Here is an 18,819-nt window from a genome sequence, read left to right as displayed (position 1 = left end):
GTTTCCCCGAAAATAAGACACTGTCTTATATTAATTTTTGCCCCCCAAAATGCGCTAGGTCTTATTTTCAGGGGCTGTCTTATTTTTCGGGGAAACATCGGGGTTGGATCAGGGTTGGCCCGCCCGCTCTCCGTCACTCCCGGAACTAACCTTAAACACCTCCTTTCACCTTTGCAGCAAGCAGCAGCAGGGCAGGCCACTCCTTCCTTTGGTGTAACGTCCGTGAGGGCGGGGCACGGAAGGAAGGAGAGGTCTGCCCTGCTGCTGCTTGCTGCGAAGGTGAAAGGAGGTGTTTAAGGTTAGTTCCGGGAGCGATGGAGGGTGGGGGGGGGGGGGGGGCGGCCTTGTCTGGCTCTCGGCGGCCCTGCTTTCAAACAAAAATTTGTAGGTCTTACTTTTGGGGGAGGCCTTATATCTAGCAATTCAGGAAAACCTCTACTAGGTCTTATTTTCGGGGGATGTCTTACTTTCAGGGAAACAGGGTATTCAGATATTTGGATTGTATTTTAAAGAAATGCCAGGCTGCATATTTTTATACTAGTCAAGATTTTCTTGCTGCCACCTCATAATGAAAGGAGATATGATTGAGGTCTACAAAATCCTGAGTGGTGCAGAATGAGTAGAAGAGAATCGATTTTATTTATTTATTTATTTACTATTTCAAAAAGTACAGAGACTAGGGGACACAATGAAATTACATGGAATAACTAGAAGGAAATGTTTTTCACTCAGCGAATAGTTAAGCTCTGGAACTCATCCGAGGGTGTGGTAATGGCAGTTAGCATATCTGGGATTAAAAAAGGTTGGATAAGTTCCTGGAGGAAAAGTCCATAGTCTGTTATTGAGATAGACACAGGGGAAGCCACTACTTGCCCTGAGATTGGAAACATGGAATGTTGCTGCTAATTGGGTTTCTGCCAGGTACTTGTGACCTGGATTGGCCACTGTTGGAAACAGGATATTGGACTAGATGGACCATTAGTCTGACCCAGTATGCCTATTCTTATGTTCATATGTATGTGTGACCTTTCTTGTCCTTCTAGACTGTGCCAGTAGATTTTCTGGTCTCTCTTACGTTCAATATTTTAATCTGTGATGCAGAGAATCTGTCACGGCCCGTATCATTGAATGCACAGTATTAAGAACATAAGAATTGCCATACTGGGTAGGATCAAGGGTCAAACTGGTCCAATATCATTGTTTCCAACTGAGGCCAGTTCAGGTCACAAGTACCTGGAAGAATTTGAAAAACACCATGCTACTTAACCCTAGGGTAAGCAGCAACTTTCTCCAGAACTATCTTAATAATGGTTTATGGACTTTACGTCCACTAATTCGTCTAAACCTTTTTTTAAACCCAGCTACGCTATGTGCTTTTCCCACCTGCTCCAGCAATGAGTTCTGGAGTTTAGATATACATTGAGTGAAAAAATATTTTCTGCTCTTGAAACCTCTGGATTTGGTCTGTGGCATGTTAAATGAAGAAGCTGCTGTATTAGAAGAGAGAGTAGTGGCAATCCCAGCATGAAGTTGTCATAAGGACTCTGCATAGAATCTGCCTCTATCTTTCAGGAGTATTTATCTACTTAAGTTTTATTTAAATGTGGAAATAGCAATGTCCAAAACGTACTTGGCACATCATACAAGAACATATCATATAATTACATGAAAATCATGTTTCAAGTTTTAGTTTATTTTGATAAAATACTGTCTGGGCGGTTTACAGTGTATTGCATGTTTATATTACATACACATATCTATGTATATAAATTTAAACAGAAACATAACAAGCTAACAAATGCATAAAATGCTCAAATAGAAAAGAACCTATAACGTGCTTACTAAAGTAGTAACTAAAATAACTCTGAATAAAACTACGTGCTTGAGAAATCTCATTTAAACATCCAGGTCTGCACACCCTTTCTAAAACGTAAATCTTCTTGCGCTTGGGGAAGAGAGTTCCAGTAAAATGGGGCCTACTTCTGAGAATACCTCTACTTTTCATATAAACTAACCTGGTCTGTGTCTTATCTGGCAGCAGGAGAAGCCTCTGAGATGCAGGCCCAAGGGGTCTGGCCAGCATATATGCCACAAGTTTCTGCTTAAGATACAGAGGACCCTTCCCCATCAATTATTTAAATGTCAGGATAACGATCTTTAAAAAAAAAAAAACTCCAGTGAGTTATGTTTGTTGTGCTTTCAGATACTTCACATACTTTGTTACAGCCAGAAATCTTCCCCTTTGCTTTATAGCTCTTTCTCCGTAACTACACAGGAGAAATCTTTAAAACCATGAGTTAATTTCACCTTTGGGAAGACTAAATTACAGCTCCTTGGTGTCTCTTGCAGTTTGTCATCACAGTGATTTTCTTTTTTCATTCAAAATGATCCTTCCATTCTAAAATATTCTCAATGCCTTATACAAAAACCTTGATTATTTCAACATATGCTCTGGGGAAGCAAAAGGTTTGCTGGTGTCATGATACAGTATAACCCCATGGAGAATACCCATCCTAAAAGCTTTTCTTTGAAATCTGGCTAATCTGATCCTTTAGCAGATCACCCGCAGTTAGTCATTAGAGTGTCTGGTTCAAGGAATGCAGTATGACTGGAATAGTTAGAGAAAAAGGCCATTGGTGATATTTCTGCACTCAAAGCCCCGCTGAGGTGGCAATGAGCAGACAAAATAATCATCTTTTTTTCTTGGTGGTCACTTTAGAGATGTGATAAACTAACATGGCAGAAACTGATCCCTTGACCCTATCCAATCTGCCCAGTAATTCCCTTCCACACTACTAAGCATGATCCCAGCTGCCAGCCATAAAGTGTGACCACCAATAGGCTATCCTGCCTTATGCAGTGTCAGTGCTGGAACTTGTGCAAACTGTACATTTGTACATGGTGACAATAGATAGTGGTTCTTTCAACCCCCTCCCAGAGGCATGCCTAGCTAGTCTATTTTTCTCTCCTTTCGCAGAATATAGCAGAATTAGAAAAGGTTCAAAAAAGAGTGACCAAAATAATAAAGGGGATGGAACTCCTCTCATATGAGGACAGGCTAAAAAGAAAAAAAAAGTTGGATGAGGGGAGGTATGATTGAGGTCTACAAAATCTTGAGTGGTGTAGAACGAGTAGAAGTAAATCGATTTTTTGTTTACTTGTTCCAAAAGTATAAAGACTAGGGGACACTCAAGGAAATGCTTTTAAAACAAATAGGAGGAAAGATTTTTTTCACTCAATGAATAAAAAGGTTTGGACAAATTCCTGGAGGAAAAGTCAGTAGTCTGCTGTTGACTGCTTGCCTTGGGATTGTGGTAACATGAAATGTTTCCACAATTTGGGTTTCTGTCAGGTACTTGTGATCTAGCTTGGCCACTGTTGGAAACAAGATACTGGGCTAGATGGACCATTGGTCTGACCCAGTATGGCTACTCTTATGTTCTTATATTTCTTAGCAATTTAAGGCTATTTTAAACATTGTATGGGCACAGCATGGATCATGTTAATAAGGGCCTACTCCAGTTGATTCCCTTAATGCAGGCAATTGTGCATCAAAACACTGCTGTGTTAGGTTTGATATTTCTCTTATTTAATAAAACTGTTGCATCTATTTCCGTTTCAGATTCGGTTTGTCCCCTGCTTGTATTTTTTGGCCTGGCTACTATGTCACTATTGGATTTCAGGATATCTATAATGATTGTGCATGAGACAGAATTGCACATATGGAGTCTCAATGTATGTAAATCTATCTCATTTGAAAATCATTATGGATGTCCTGGAAGCCAAGCTGGTTAGGTGAGTGTACAGGACAAGGCTGAGAACCACTGCTTATTACTACTTATCATTTCTATAGCGCTACTAGACGTAGCTTATCTTATGCCTGAGATTGCACTCAAGTGGGTGTACGTTCCTTAATAGGTAAACTTCTCTGGAATGTGGAGTAATAATAGGGTTCTGTTTACATATCTCTGGCACAGATGAAATGCGTACTGATCAGCAGCGAAGGGACCGAGGTCCTTTTCTACTGGATTGATGAACAGTTTCAGGAACAACTGTGCAATAGATTTGGGCATCCTGAGCAGGACAGGCAGCAGGTAATTTGATGTATTCATTCCACCAACAGCAAAACATTGTTCAACATGATAAGATTTGGTCTAACTTTAGTGAGTAAAGCCTGGGTAAATATCCTACTGGTTTTATTTAGCAAGTAAGGTGCTCTCACAGAAAGGATATGGTTTAAGAATGGGGCAAAAATAATATTCCAGAAATTTGAAAAAATTGCCGACATTCTCCGTATGCAGTGTTTGTACCAGATTTAGATATATGAAAGACGATCACATCATTTCCACCAGCCTTCGAAGAAATCCTACCTTGTGCAGAAAGGACACACATCGGTTTCTTGTGGAGTCTTTTTTGTTGGACATAACTTAATACATTTCTTGATTAGCTTTTGAAGGTTGCCCTTCTTCGTCAGATCGGAGGGCAACCTTCGAAAGCTAATCAAGAAATGTATTAAGTTATGTCCAATAAAAAAGGTATTATCTTATTTTCTTTTCCATGTTTTATTTTGTTTGATTTCTATTGATAACCTTAAGAGTGGACTAACACGGCTACCACACTCCTCTACTTGTGCAGTCTTGAAATTGGCAAAATCTTATAGACAAAATCAAACTGTTCCCACTTAAAGGGCAGTTCTCTAATGTAGTGTGCCATGTAACCCGTATATGTTACAGAATACTAAAACACACGTGGGTAAAGGCTCTACTAACTGAGCCTTACCTGTGTGTATGCTGTTTATGGGTAAAAATGTGCACGCAGTTCCACAGCCTGTGTCCTTTTACCTGTATTGAGTGGAGGCCTTCCTGGAGGGAGCAGTGCACAATGCTTTGTATTTTATTTTTAGGCTGCACATATTTTTGCTGAAAAAAGTACCCACAGACGGAGCAGGTACAAGTCAGTGTGGGTACTTCCTCTTAAGCAATTTTCAAACAATGCATGTTCTTTGACTTTTAAAATTGATGGAAAATCTGCAGGTAAAAATACCAGCAGACTTTGCAACAATATGTGCCTGTGTCTTTGACAGAGCATGAAAATTGCTTTGTCAAAGCCACAAGCACAGCAGGGTTTTCTTTGCTGTTTAGGCCTGGTCTCTAACTTTACACCATCAGAAGAATCCCCCCCCCCCCCCCCCCCCCCCCACAGGTTGAACACTCAAGCTAGCAACGACCTGGGGACCAATTAGTTGGTGGTTTTTGTCTGTGTGTGCTATGATATTTATTTATTTAAAACAATTTATATGTACACCACCATCCAACTGTACTGCCATCCAGTACAGTTCTTGGTGGTGTACATTTGACATAGGAAATAATGTCTTCTCAAAGGGAAATGGTTGGAGCACCGAACTGATAACCAGGGATGTACATAAGTACATAAGTAATGCCATACTGGGAAAAGACCAAGGGTCCATCAAGCCCAGCATCCTGTCCACGACAGCGGCCAATCCAGGCCAAGGGCACCTGGCAAGCTTCCCAAACGTACAAACATTCTATACATGTTATTCCTGGAATTTTGGAGTTTTCCAAGTCCGTTTAGTAGCGGTTTATGGACTTGTCCTTTAGGAAACCGTCCAACCCCTTTTTAAACTCTGCTTGGTTCAAATCCTGCTGCTGCTCCTTGTGACCTTGAGCAAACCACTTAACCCTCCATTGACTCAGGTACAAACGTAAGGGTCCTTTTACTAAGGTGCACTAACAGATTTGGTGCATGCTAACGATTAACGCACACTAAATAAGACACCAATAGGCATATAATGGGCTTCTTATCATTTAGAACACACTAATCATTAGAACATGCTAAATAAACTTTAGTAAAAGGACCCCTTAGATTGTAAACCTCCAGGGACAGGGAAATATCTAGGATATCAAATCATGGCCCACCTTGAGTCAGAGGCGTATCTGGACTTTGGCGGGAGGGGGGGGCCAGAGCCAGAGTGAGGGGGCACATTTTAGCCCCCCCCCCCCACCGGCGCCGCCATTGCCGGACCCCCCCCCTCGCCGACAACCCTCTCCACCCCCCCTCCCACCGCCAACCCTCCCCCGCCGCCGTCACCTACCTTTGCTGGCGGGGGACCCCAACCCCCGCCAGCCGAGGTCCTCTCTTCCATTGCAGCAAAGCTTCCTTCAGTTTCAAATTCTCTTTGCTGCAATGGAAGAGAGGCCCTCGGCTCCCGCCAGCAAAGATAGGCGATGGTGGGGTGGCGGCGGGAGGGGGGGTGGAGAGGGTTGTCGGCAGGGGGGTCCAGGGACAAATCTACTGGGGCCCAGGCCCCACGCAGATAAGCCCCTGCCTTGAGCTACATCCTAAATAAATAAATATACTGTGTCCACAAGCGATGGCCATTACTCACACAGAGCTCCATTTTACATAGAATGTAGAGATAAGAATTGAGATAGCCAGGTCTGGACATGCGCAGTTCCGATGGTATTTTAGAAAGGAATCTGTCAATGCAGAACTCTTTTAAAGATACTTGCAGGAGTGTACAATTATATACCATCACATGTAGCAGAGCAGCCGTTTTACAAAAATACTTCTTAATGAATGGCATAGACCCATCAGCTTCAAGTTGGAGGTGTCAGTACCTAGGTCTGAAAGTGGCAATTTCACAGGTTCCACATGTAGCTGCCCTTTTTTACCAATTTACACATGTAAGTGCCAATTTGGAAGAGGAAATAAACTATCTGGGATTAAGGAAGATGTTTTGTAAAGCCCTGGTCACTTTTTAAAGCCTAGGCATGCCATTGAGCTGTTGTAAAAATTGATTTGGACATTTTTTTTTCCATACATAGGGTTACCATATTTGTGGAGACAAAAAAGACACAAAATAAAATGCTGTCCTGCCCCCATCGCACAGTCACCTTGATCCCCCAAGAAAGCCAGATTCTATAAGCAGTGAAAATACTGGTAAAAGTAACACAAATGGTTTTTCTTCCATACAAAATTAGAAAAGATGTACATTTCCAAAAAAGCAAACATTCATGAGCGGCATGTCCCCCTTTCTTCTCCATCCCCTTCTATCCATGTGCTACATTTCCCCCTTGTCTCTTCTCTCCCCTCCGTGTACAGCATATACTCCTCTCCTCTCTTTTTCCTACCATCCATGTGCAGCTTGCCCCCTTCTCTCCTTCCCATCCATAAGCAGCTTGTCCCCTCCCAGGCTTACCTTGCAGCCCTGGTAGTCCAGCCGCCTCTTGCAAATGACTGCTGAGACTTCAAGTGGTGGCCTGGCAAGACTTCCGTAAAGTCTCAGCAGCCATTTTCAAGAAGCAGCGGTAGCAGGGAGGTCACTGGCAGTGAGCAACTCTTTCCTGCTCCGAAGAGGCCACTAGACCACCAGGATGCACTACGGTAGGCTTGGGTTGCGGAGGAGAGAAGACCAGCCCGTCCATCTATCCATCAACCCGCCGGCCCAGAAGCTCGGACAAGTGGGCTGGCTGGAAAAAAATTTCCAGACCCCCAACAGTTCCCTGAAAAGGAGGACATGAAATTCAGAAGTATAGTAACCCTATCCATACATGCTTATTCCCTTTATAAAATACAGAATACACATTCACATTTTAGTCCCACCCTAACTACTCCCCCCTCGATCTCTGCGTGGTGTGGATCTCCACGTGTAAATAGCAGCTTCCGAAATGGGTATTTACAAACATAAATTCCGTTATTTGTACATGGATATGTTTCTAAAATAATGGCCATAGTCAACCAGAATGTAGCAGATTTCCTTAAAATAACGCCAGGTACCTCTTGTGTAAAAGTCAGTTCCTTTTTGTTTTAACTTGAAGCATCTCTGTTACTGAAAGATACAGTATGGTAGGTTTTGGTGGGCCTTGTGGAGTCTACTAGCTAGGAGTACAAGATGCAATTTAATTTAATACCATGTTTACAATGTCACCTTTATCAGAACATAAAAACAATCTACAAGAATATCCTATATAATAAAACTCACCCTCAACGTTCTGAGGACACTGACGTCACTGCCAGTTCCTCCGGGCACTTCCGGTTCAAAGGGTTCGTGGTGGTGAAGCCACCGAAATCACTGTGTTGGGGCCCCGCCCTCGTGTCAAACGTTATGACGTCGAGGGCGGAGCTATGGCGTCAGTGGCTTCACAACCAACGACTCAGCACATTGAAGGTGGCGTTGGCGTGCGTTGACAAGGTCCGCAACAATGGCGGTCAGTGCCTTCACAACGCCGAAGGGGTGAGCGGGGGGGGGGGGGGTTCGGGAAGAAAACCATGCTAGTGCCCGTTTCATTTGCGCCAGAAACGGGTATGTTTTACTAGTTATGAATAAAAGCAGAACTTACGTTCTTTGTTTAATCTATCTCCTTTCCAACCTGCTATTCCACAGATAATTCAGTTGTAGAAATAATCATGTAACGCAGTGGTTCCCAAACCTGATCCTGGAGGCACCCCAGCCCTCCAGGTTTTCAGGATATCCACAATGAATATTCATGAGACAGATATGCATGCACTGCCTCCACTGCATGCAAATCTATCTCATGAATATTCATTGTGGATATCCTGAAAACCTGAGTGGCTTGGAACCACTGATGTAACATACAGATCTTAAATGCAATCTTATAACTAAGGTCTAGATTTACTAACAGGCACTACCACATACCATGCGTTATCACATGTTATTTACCACATGTCCTGTTTTATGCAAGGAGACATATTTGATAATAACGCACGGGAACACACTTTAGTAAATGTAGCCCTCTGTTAAAATTTCTAAAACAGTACTTCTCTTTTCTTCTCCATACGAAGTACTAGGCAGGAAAAGCAATCCAGTCCACATGTTAAGAATATCTATCTTCTGCCGCTTTCGAATTTTAACATCAGAGCTTTAACCCCCTCTAGTATCCTTTAGCTAAACAGTAGGGTTTTCAGAACTGGGTTTTTAGATTGCACATCATGTTTTATGACTTCCTTTTCTCTTTCTTTTTCTTAGATGTCTGCCTTTGGAGACTGCATTAATACACTTTTTGCGCCTTTGATCATTTCATGTGCCACCCTGCTAGAGAGACTCGGTGATACATATACCTGCTTCACTGCTGAGAATGGACATCTCTGTGTTCTTCACATGGTATGTTCCCTTAAGATCAACATAGCAACATGCAGGTTTTGATTATAGCATGAATATAAAGGTGCTTTTGGACACCATAGAATTAATAAATAGCACTAGATGTGCCATGATCACTTTTAGGGGTTACCATATATATTGGTGGATGGGAAGACCATAAATGGAAGATAATTTATGTTGTGTGATGTATGTTTTATTTATTTATTTAGATTTTGTTCACACCTTTTTCAGTAGTAGCTCAAGATGAGTTACATTCAGGTACTCTGGATATTTCTCTGTCCCAGGAGGGCTCACAATCTAAGTTTGTACCTGAGGCAATGGAGGGTTAAGTGACTTGCCCAAGATCACAAGGAGCAGCAGTGGGATTTGATATGACTGTTATGCTATTGTTGAGATCACCTCTTGTTTTATTTACTATTGTTTGTGGTTAAATGGGGGTTTTTGTTTCTGTGACTTGGAGCATTATTTTTAAGGTAGTATGTACATTTTTATAAAAAAAATTTCAATAAAAGCCCCATTATCTGGCACTTCACCATCCAGAATGCTGAACTAACTAGCATCTCTCCCAGGTGGCACCTTCACTGGAGGGGAATGACAGGAGGTTAGGTTTGGAGTAGGGAGTAAAGCACCATTTCAGTGCACAGCCTCACTTCTTCCCATCCTGTTCCCTAAAAGCCACAGGAAAGAAGGTGAAGAAAAAGGAAGGGAGGGTGGGTTAGGGAGCAGAGTGGCTTTTCTGTTCTTTGCTTTCTGCTCTGTTTAACTCTGACACCACAAGCCTCCCCCTCCCCCATCTCTTCCTGATCCCAGCAGCTGGAGCAGGAGAGGGCTCTCAGAAAACCAGCATATTTGATTGACCAGCACCCCTTATTCCCCATGCCTGCTGGATAATGGGGCATTTGCCATGTTAAGGACAAGATGCAAGAATCAAGTAGTACATTTACTGAGGTATGCGTTACCTCAAGCAAGTGTATATCAGGAAAGCTCAATCTACTAGAGACTAATCAAACGTAAGCTGGATACTCCCTGTTATCCTATTATGGAACACTTTTCAGACCAGCTAGGATAACCCAGCCCTGCTTGTGTAATGCATCTCAGACCAGTAAGTCTTGATCAGGTCCTCCTATAATGTACCCCAGAAGATCCAGGGCTGGCTTGTTTTTACTTGATCAGTTTTGAGGGTTAAGGCCATTGTTCTGTGGTATGATATCTCCTTCTGCCCATTCACAGTTTGGAGACTGCCTTTACATTGCGGTGAATGGCGATGGGACGGAAAATGAAGACGACTTGCGCAGAAAACTGTATGTTCTGAAACGACTCAGTGAGGTTCACTTTGGACTGGTTACCCTGGATAGCCACCTCTTTGAAAAGGAGTATGTATGCACAGTTAGAAATAACCCTTCTGTCTTAGATTTATTTTTATTACTTAGATTTATCGTCTGCCCATCCATAATGGCTTTGGGAAAAGCACAGGATAGGCTTTTGCAACCATTTCTGTTCTTTGATCCTAAATTGGGAGCTACTAAAGGAAACTCTGTTGTTAGCACACTTCCCCCCACCCCAGCTCCCTGCTACGAATACCTTCAATCATCTGGCTGCTTTTCTAATTCAGTTTTCTTTGTGTAACAAGATGAAAAGTTATTATTTGCAGGCAGTTTCTGGTGCTGAATTTTTCATTTAGGACAGATATGTGACCCGTGTTCTTTCTTTCACCGTGCAGCATACAGTCTCCCTTACGATGACTGGATTCTGCTCTTAGCCCACATGTTTTTGCCTCTCCCTGTAATGCCAGGTAGAGGTAACTGCTTGGTAGCTAGAAAAAAGTTGATATGAATTTCTCTGGCCTTCTTTCAAACAGGACTGGTGCTAGATGTATTGTGGCCCAGGGCATAAATTAAGGAGGGAGCCCCTGTTTCCCTCTCCTCAGTCTCCTTACCCGCCATCACTACCCCACATAAAAACAACTTTAAATGACTTCTTCGCACACAAAACATAGACCTTCACTAAATATAGAACAAGGGATCACAAATTAGAAACAGAAATATGAAGACCAAAATTGAACTGGGAATCCCAAGAAGTTAAACTAGGCAAGTCCTGCAACATTGAAGAAATAAAACCAGAAATGCACTTCCTTTTGTACTGAACAGAACAGGGGGCACTTCCCCGCCCCCCCCCCCCCCCCACTTCACACACACACACACACTTTGGGCTCTGCCCCCCACCCAATTAGCCATCTTCTTGCTGTGGCTAGCAGGGATCCCCAACCCTTCCAACTGAAGACCTCCTCACTCGGTTTTCACACTGGGGGCGGTGGAGCCAACAACTCAGGGACACTACTGCGTTGCAGAGCTTGGAGAGCTCTGGCCACCAGACCAGAGGAGGAGGTCTGCAGCTGACGGTGTTTGGCGATACATGCCAGCTCAAGTACTTATATTTTGCATTCAGGTGTGAAGGGCAGGGAGAAAAGTTGATGCCCAGAACTTCCCCTCCCCTAAATCAGCAGTCCTGCTACAAAACATCTGCGATGTGCACTTCCGAAAGCTAACAAATTCAGAATAAAACACTTTTTTCTATCTTTGTTGTCTGGACATTTTATTTTGCCATTATATTGGTCCCAGTTTCTCTCTTCTGCTCTCTGACTGCTGCTAATTCTCTTTACAGTGGCTGTTATTGTCTTTTCTCTTCTGTCCTGTCTTGTTCCATTCCCTTACTATACCTGTCTCTGACATACAGTATTGATCTTTCTCTCTCATCTTCTTTTCTGCCCTTCTGTCCATTCAAATTACACCCTCCTCCTCCTCTTTACTTTTCAGCTACCTATAAACTTTCCATCTCCTCCTCATTCCCTAACTCTCTCATTTTCCATCTCACTCCTTCCCCAGCCTCCCATTCCCTTCCATCTACTCCCCCATTTCTTTCTTTGCACTCACTATCCTTCTACTACTAATAATCATTTTTATAGCACTACTAGATATACACAGCACATTATACACAGGTACTTTCACTGTCCCTAGAGGGCTTACAATCTTTTTGTATCTGGGGCAATGGAGATTTAAGTGACTTGCCCTAGGTCACAAGAGCTGCAGTGGGACTCGATCACAGGTTGCCAGGATCAAAGCCGGCTGCACTAACCTTTGGGCTACTCTCCTCTCACTGCACTGCTTCCCCCCCCCCCCCCAGCCTCTCCCACATGGTTCCACTATTTCCAGTGTCTCCCCTCTCTCTCTCTCCCGCCACTCTTGCAGCCAAGCATCTCCTCTCTCTCTCTCTTCCCACCCAGTCCTCATGGTTCAACATCTCCCTGCCCCTTTCTCTCCAACCTCCTTGTATCTTCCTGCCCCATCTCACTTCCTCCTGTGCCCCCCACTTTGGTCCATCACCTCTCCTCTTCTCCCCCTCCTTGCATCTTCCTGTCCCATCTCTTTTCCTCTGCACCCCCCAATTGGTTCATCATCTTTCCTCTTCTCCCCCCTGCCATGGTCCCACATTATTCCCCCTCTCTTTCCTGCTGTTCTTCCCTCCTGCCCTCATGATCCAGATCTCTTCCTCTCTCCCTTCCTTCTATCCCTAGGTCTAACTTTTCTCCCTCTCTTCCCTCCCTCCATGCATGGGTCCAACACCTCACTTTCTGCCCCAGTACCCTCCCATCCAGCTTCCCTCCCTCCATCCTATTGCTTACCATCTCTCTCTCCCTCGCCTGAATTCCCGTTTCGGCATGTGCCCCTCTCTCAAACCCTGCCCCTCCACAAGTCCCTTAACAGAGCTCCAGGGGGCCCCTGTGGTCTGCCATCTCTTCTCCGTCTCCCTTATCTTCCTGGTCTGCCTTTAACACATTTCTCCCTACATAGGGCTGCAGATATGCCATCGAGTCTGATGTGCTTCCTGCAGCCACCTCAGAGCTTTCCTTCTGCCATGTTCCACCCCCTTCTGATTCAACTTCCTGTTTCTGCTTGGGCGAAACATGGCAGAAGGAGAGCTCTGGTGGAGCTGCAGGCAGCACATCAGACTTGCTGCCATGTCTGCAGCCCTGTGTGAGGTAATTTTTTTCAAGTTTTAGCTGTGAAGGAGCTCTGCTCCTTTCATGCTTTCTTCTAGATTGCGTCCCTCAGATTCACAGCAGCGAATTCGTGTCTGGAAAATGTTCCAGAGTCTCCTCGTGACATACTGTCGACTTCGAGAGGAAGACCAAAGCTTTGCAGTTGAGGTAAGACCTTTCTTTTAGTCATTGTTGATTTTATATTTCTAGTGTGAAGTTGATTGGTGACAAAGGGTAATAAATACATGCAGTTTATCATCAAGTTGGGATAGTCTCTTTCAGGAATGTCTAGCACTCTAGCTGAATACATTACAATATTTATGATCAAAAAGTGTGTGTGAGCTCATTTGTAAACCTTCCCAGAGGAAGGATGACTTGGTAGACCTCTGCTTTTATTTACCCTAACCATTTATACAATTAACCTAATTGGGCCTGTTTACTTATAGTGCACATTAGTATGTATTCTGTGTGCTACCCTTTCAATAAATAGATCCCTATGGAACGGGGAGTGTCATTTATATCTTTGCAAGAAGTATAGAGTACTTACTGTGCCTTTAGATGTGGAGGAGAAGCCGAATGGTTAGTGCAGTGGCCTGGGGACCTGGGTTTGAATCCCACTTCAGCTTTTTGTGACTCTGGGCAAGTCGCTTACCTTCTATTGCCCAAGTACGAAATAAGTACCTGTATATAATATGTAAAATCCCATCGTCTTTCCCTTTATTAGCATTTCCAATCTGTCTTCTGCTTTTACTAATTTTATGGGGGAGGTTTTTGTCTCGAAACGCCTAGCCACTTGCCTGGGTTACCTCATGGCCACTTAGAGGATCTCTCCCCAGCACAACTCAGGTCCGTCTGCACCTACCTCTTGTGCTCTGCACTAGCACCCTCTTCCCACCGACTGGGTCACAACCGAACACAGCATTCCCATCCTCAGCCAGTCTAGAGAGCAGAGGACCTGAGCTAAGAATTTAACTCTTGTTTCCTCTGTGTAGCAGTATGTACCACTACCACTAGGCCCACTCAGGGTTTTATATTTTTTTTCTGAAAATGAGTTTTGTTTGTTGTTTTATATACCTAAATATCAGTACATCAATATATAGATAAATAGTTGTTTGGATTTTTAATCACCTTTATGAAAAGATTTCACCCAAGGTGGTAGAGAAACTGACTTTTCCCAGTGACTTCACCAGTCTAAGGCCTAGTACTCTGTGGAAAACTTCAGTTCTTTTCTCTACCTCTAGTTGTGTGAGCTAGCCTACCTCAAAGCTGTTTAGGCTCTACCAGGTGGTGCAGCCTTAGCCTAATTGCCTTGTTCCCAGGGTTATGCTTCATGGACCTGATCTGGTAGAGCACAGACCTTTGCAACCCCAACTCATTGTCCATGGGTGATAACTTGGTGAGCACTCGGTTCAGTCCCCATAGGGCCGTAGCCACAAGGGGTGTGGGTCCCCATTCCCACTTCTGCCCTCCCACACCTCTTTGAGGGTGCCCCCTCCACCTGGCTCCCTGCAGTTTCAGGCAGCCAAAGGAGTTTAGTTAATTTAATCTAGCTAGGCTGTCTGGTGTAGCATTATTTTCCTGTTGTCAGGAGAATAAAGCTAGTTTAAAAATAAATCGTCTTCAGAAGGATAAAAGAGCACAAACAAGAGCCAGGCAGAGAGGTGGCAAGGGCCCAGCGAATACCAGGTCACAGTAACTCCAGGAGCATGACGCAGGCCTGTGGAAGCCAGCAGGCCAGCACTGCACTGCCTGCAGAAGCCGGTGGCTGAGCATAGCTGCCAGCTCCCTCTGCCCGCAGTGCGATGGGTCATTTCTGACTTCAGAAACTGGCCGATGAGGGCCTTCTATCGATGTCACATGAGCCTGCTTCTGCCTCAGCATCGGGACCTGTATTCTCGATGGCTTTGGTGGGAAGGGCAGCCATGTTAGGTCCTACTGTGGTTAGAGGTTGGAGTCAGTGGTTCTTCATCTGCTGTGGGAGGGCCCCAAGTTCAGATTGAAGCCATTCTCATTAAGCAGTTACTAGCAGCTGATGCTGGTCAGATGCTGGTAGTAGCATCCCCCCAGGCCTAGGGAATCATGCAGGGGGCATTGATCCTGGTGCTAAAAGGTGCGGTAGTGTCCATATGTCAGCAGGAGGTTATTTGACTTTCGGGGGTGGCCATGATGAGGTGGAGGGCCTCTCAGAGTCAGAGTTCCTTGGTGATTCAGTCAGAGGCTGAGCCCCTTCCCTTGCCTTCTGGAGGAGGTATGCTCCCCAGTCATATGCCTGTTTCGGTAGGAAGAGCTTTTCTGTCTTATTGATTCAGTGTCTGAGCCTTTTCGTCTGAGCCCATAGAAGGGGACCCTATTTAGGAGTGCCTCTCAGGGCCCCCAAGCACTTTCCCCTTTGTAAAGTTTTCTCCTGCATATTTTTGACAGAGAGGGAGACACTAGATGGAGACTTCTGGGGGTCCAAGGTCCTGGATTGGCAGTATCCTCTCCCTCCTGGCAGTTTCCCAAGGTGTACACTCTGGTCATGGCTGTGACTGTCATCTCTATGGAAGGGGACTTGGTTTTCAAAGAAATGCATGAGAAGGTGGAGGAGCAGCAGCTCAAGCTGGCCGTCAGCTCCACTATGGCGGGCATTCGGGCCGCCATGTTTCACTGATTACAACAGCTATTCGATTCCCCAGAGGTGGATACAGTCTTCTTGGTGGAAGTCCTCTATTACCTGGTGTGAATAACCTCCCTTTGGTGGCCTCAATTATGGTAGCCCAGAGGTGGCTTTTGCTGCGCCACTCAGTGTTGGATACAGCCTCCAAGAAAACATTTGAGTTAACTTCCCTTCAAGGGTCGTTTGCTCTTTGGGGAGGACGTGGGAGAGGCTCACCTTCTCAGGCTCTCTGAGTTGCGCCAGAAAGTTTCTCAACATGCCTTCTTGACTAAGCCCTTCCCTAGGGTAGGAGGCTGGTTTTAGGCCGATAGGTGACAGTCTGGACTTACTCTGGGCCCTAGGAGGCCCTACAAGCTGGGTTCTTTTGTGGCCCTAAGAGGACAGGGATGGGAGGCAATGTCTTTCTGTGGATTAAGAATTGGTTATTGGACAGAAAACAGAGGGTAGGGTTAAATGGCCATTTTTCTCAATGGAGGAGGGTGAACAGCGGAGTGCCGCAGGGATCTGTACTAGGACTGGTGCTACTCAACATATTTATAAATGATCTGGAAATCGAATGACAAGTGAGGTGATTAAATTTGCAGATGACACAAAACTATTCAAAGTTGTCAAAAAACATGCAGATTATAAAAAATTGCAGGAAGAGCTTAGGAAACTGAAAGACTGGGCATCCAAATGGCAGCTGAAATTTAATGTGGACAAATGCAAAGTTGTTAGATCATTTATTTGTATTGTGAAGCTGTACATAAGAATTTTAATAAACATAAACTTTGATTGTCATTTGCTTCTCCGTCTTGGGGCTCAATGCAGCCTGGCTTGATGAGACTGTTCCTTTCATCTCCTGTGGGGTTTTCATTAGATCCGCCCAACTGTGTGGTGGTGACTACAGATGCGAGCCTGCTCAATTGGGGAGCTCATTGTTTGGGCAGAGTGGTGTAGGGGTGTTGGTTCCTCTTGGAGGCCTCATGACACCTGGAGACAAGGGCAGTTTGGCTGGCTATGTTGGAGTTCCTTCCTTTGCTCTGAGGGAGAGCAGTCCGGGTGATGATTGACAACGTATGGCGGTGGCCTATTTCAATAAGTAGGAAGACACCAGGAGTGAAGCGGTGGCCCTGGAAGCAGCAGCCCTTTCTTGCTGGACAGACTCAAACCTTCTAGCGCTGTTGGCAGTCTATATAGCTGGCAAGGGCAACGTCCAGGTGGCGTTCCCTTGCTGCTCCTCGTGGGAGCTAGGGCAGACAGCCTTCCAGCTCATCCTGGACAAGTTGGGGGGGCAGCCTGTCTTTGACCTTAATGACCTTGAGCAGGAATGCCAAGGCAGAATGTTTTGTTTAACTGCAGGAAGGAGGAGACCTTGATGGGAATGTAGTTGCCTTGGTTCAGCAGTGGCCCAGGGAAGAACCTCTACATCATTCACCTTGGCCCATGATCATCCTTAATAGCACATTATCCTTTCCTGGATCTTCTGCTTGCTCTGGATTATCCCCGAAAACCATGGTATGAAGATCTCATTTGGCTCCCAGTGGAGTCCCTGCTTCTTCTTCCCATGGGTCATGGCTTACTCTGACAGGGTCCAGTAGAAATGGAGGATTCAATCCCTTCTGGCTTATGGTTTGACCCTTGAGAGCAGGTTCCTAAAGAGATGGGGCTTCTCACCCATAGTTATAGCCATGTTGATTAAGGCCCACAAGTTGTCTACATCATTGGCTTACATGGAGGTCTGGAAGGTTGTTGAGGAGTATTGTGAGCAGCATTCCCTCTACCCATGGATAGCCCAGGCTCCAGAAGTCCTCCACTTCCTGCAGCAGGGATTCAGCCAATGTCTAGCACTGAACTCCCTCAAGGTTCAGCTGGCAACTCTTTCCAGTTAGAGGGGCAAGGTTCTGGAGGTCTCCCTCATGGCTCATGACATTTGCATGGTTTCTGAACAGGGTCACTTATTTGCGGCCCCCCTTTTTGCTGATCTATTCCCTCCAAGATTTGAATTTGTTGCTTAACGTACTTGTGGGATCTTTGAGCCTTTGAAAGATGCATCTTTCAAGGATCTTACGCTGAAGACATTCTTCTTGGTGGCCATTTCCTTGGTCAGTAGTTTCAGGCATTCAAGCTCTGTCTTTTGCCAGGATCCATTTCTCCTCTTGTTGTTGGTCATTTCATTGTTCCATGTGAATCAGGAGGTCTGTTTGCCCTCCTCTCTGGATCAGGGTTCTGACCCAAGGGCTAGGAAGCTCTATAAATTAGATGTTCGCAGATGAATGCCTTTTGACTCTCTGATCATTTGTTGTCCTTTTCCATGGCCCATGAAAAGAGCCAAGCTGCATCAAAGGCTTCCATTATACCCTGGTAAAGGTGCCCATCAAGGCCACCTGCATTTGCAGGAATAAGCAGTTGTCTTCTGCATGTGGGCACACTTGACTCGTGCTCAGGCAATGTCTTGGGCATGAGGCCCAAGCAGTCTGCTGGAAGATATCCACAGAGTGGTGACGTAGTCATTGCTCCATTCTTTTGTGATGTATATCCCAGTTGTACAGACTGGTGCAGCTGGATGCTAAGGAAGGTGACATTTAGTCATACTTGCTGCACCAGTCAATTTCCCTCCCTGGAAAACTTCTGGTCAAGGGTCTCATTGAGTTCTCTGCTTCTGTCTCTGGTAGTGTTAAAAAAAAAAGATAGCAAGACATAGGGCAATTCCTTGGCTAATTATGGCTGCAGTGGTTTGATGGGTGTGGTATATGGGACCTTCTGCTCTTGCAGAGGCATACTGTAGTTTTCAACATAGCATTGGCCCTTATACCGGTGATGTCACAGTTTCTTGGCCGCCATCTGCTGGTAGGAAGAGGATACAACCTAATTATACAGATTGGTGCATCAGGACTAAAGAAAAGGAATTAATCATGAATGACTACATTTCATCTTGTTCTATTCCCTCATTGGTCCTTCCAAGTTTTCAAGTTTATTAAATATTTACTACCCAAATTTTCTCCGATT

The 18,819-nt window shown here is 44.7% G+C and overlaps 1 protein-coding gene across 3 annotated transcripts in view; it reads left to right on the top strand.

Moving 5' to 3' along the window:
• The window catches only part of HPS1 (HPS1 biogenesis of lysosomal organelles complex 3 subunit 1), an 84,651-nt gene that overhangs the window by 3,333 nt on the left and 62,499 nt on the right, over positions 1 to 18,819 (top strand). The window contains exons 2-5 of one of the 3 annotated variants that reach the window (XM_030202913.1): positions 3,978 to 4,094; positions 9,008 to 9,142; positions 10,370 to 10,512; positions 13,235 to 13,343. In XM_030202913.1, coding sequence (XP_030058773.1) covers positions 3,978 to 4,094; positions 9,008 to 9,142; positions 10,370 to 10,512; positions 13,235 to 13,343 — 504 coding nt within the window. Of the gene's footprint in view, positions 1 to 3,977; positions 4,095 to 9,007; positions 9,143 to 10,369; positions 10,513 to 13,234; positions 13,344 to 18,819 lie in introns of those variants that run through there. The other 2 variants (XM_030202914.1, XM_030202915.1) reach the window with 2 other exon arrangements.

The sequence above is a fragment of the Microcaecilia unicolor genome, chromosome 5 (genome assembly GCF_901765095.1).
Source record: "Microcaecilia unicolor chromosome 5, aMicUni1.1, whole genome shotgun sequence".
Lineage (NCBI taxonomy): Eukaryota > Metazoa > Chordata > Amphibia > Gymnophiona > Siphonopidae > Microcaecilia > Microcaecilia unicolor.
This window is presented reverse-complemented; position numbering and strand designations above follow the sequence as displayed.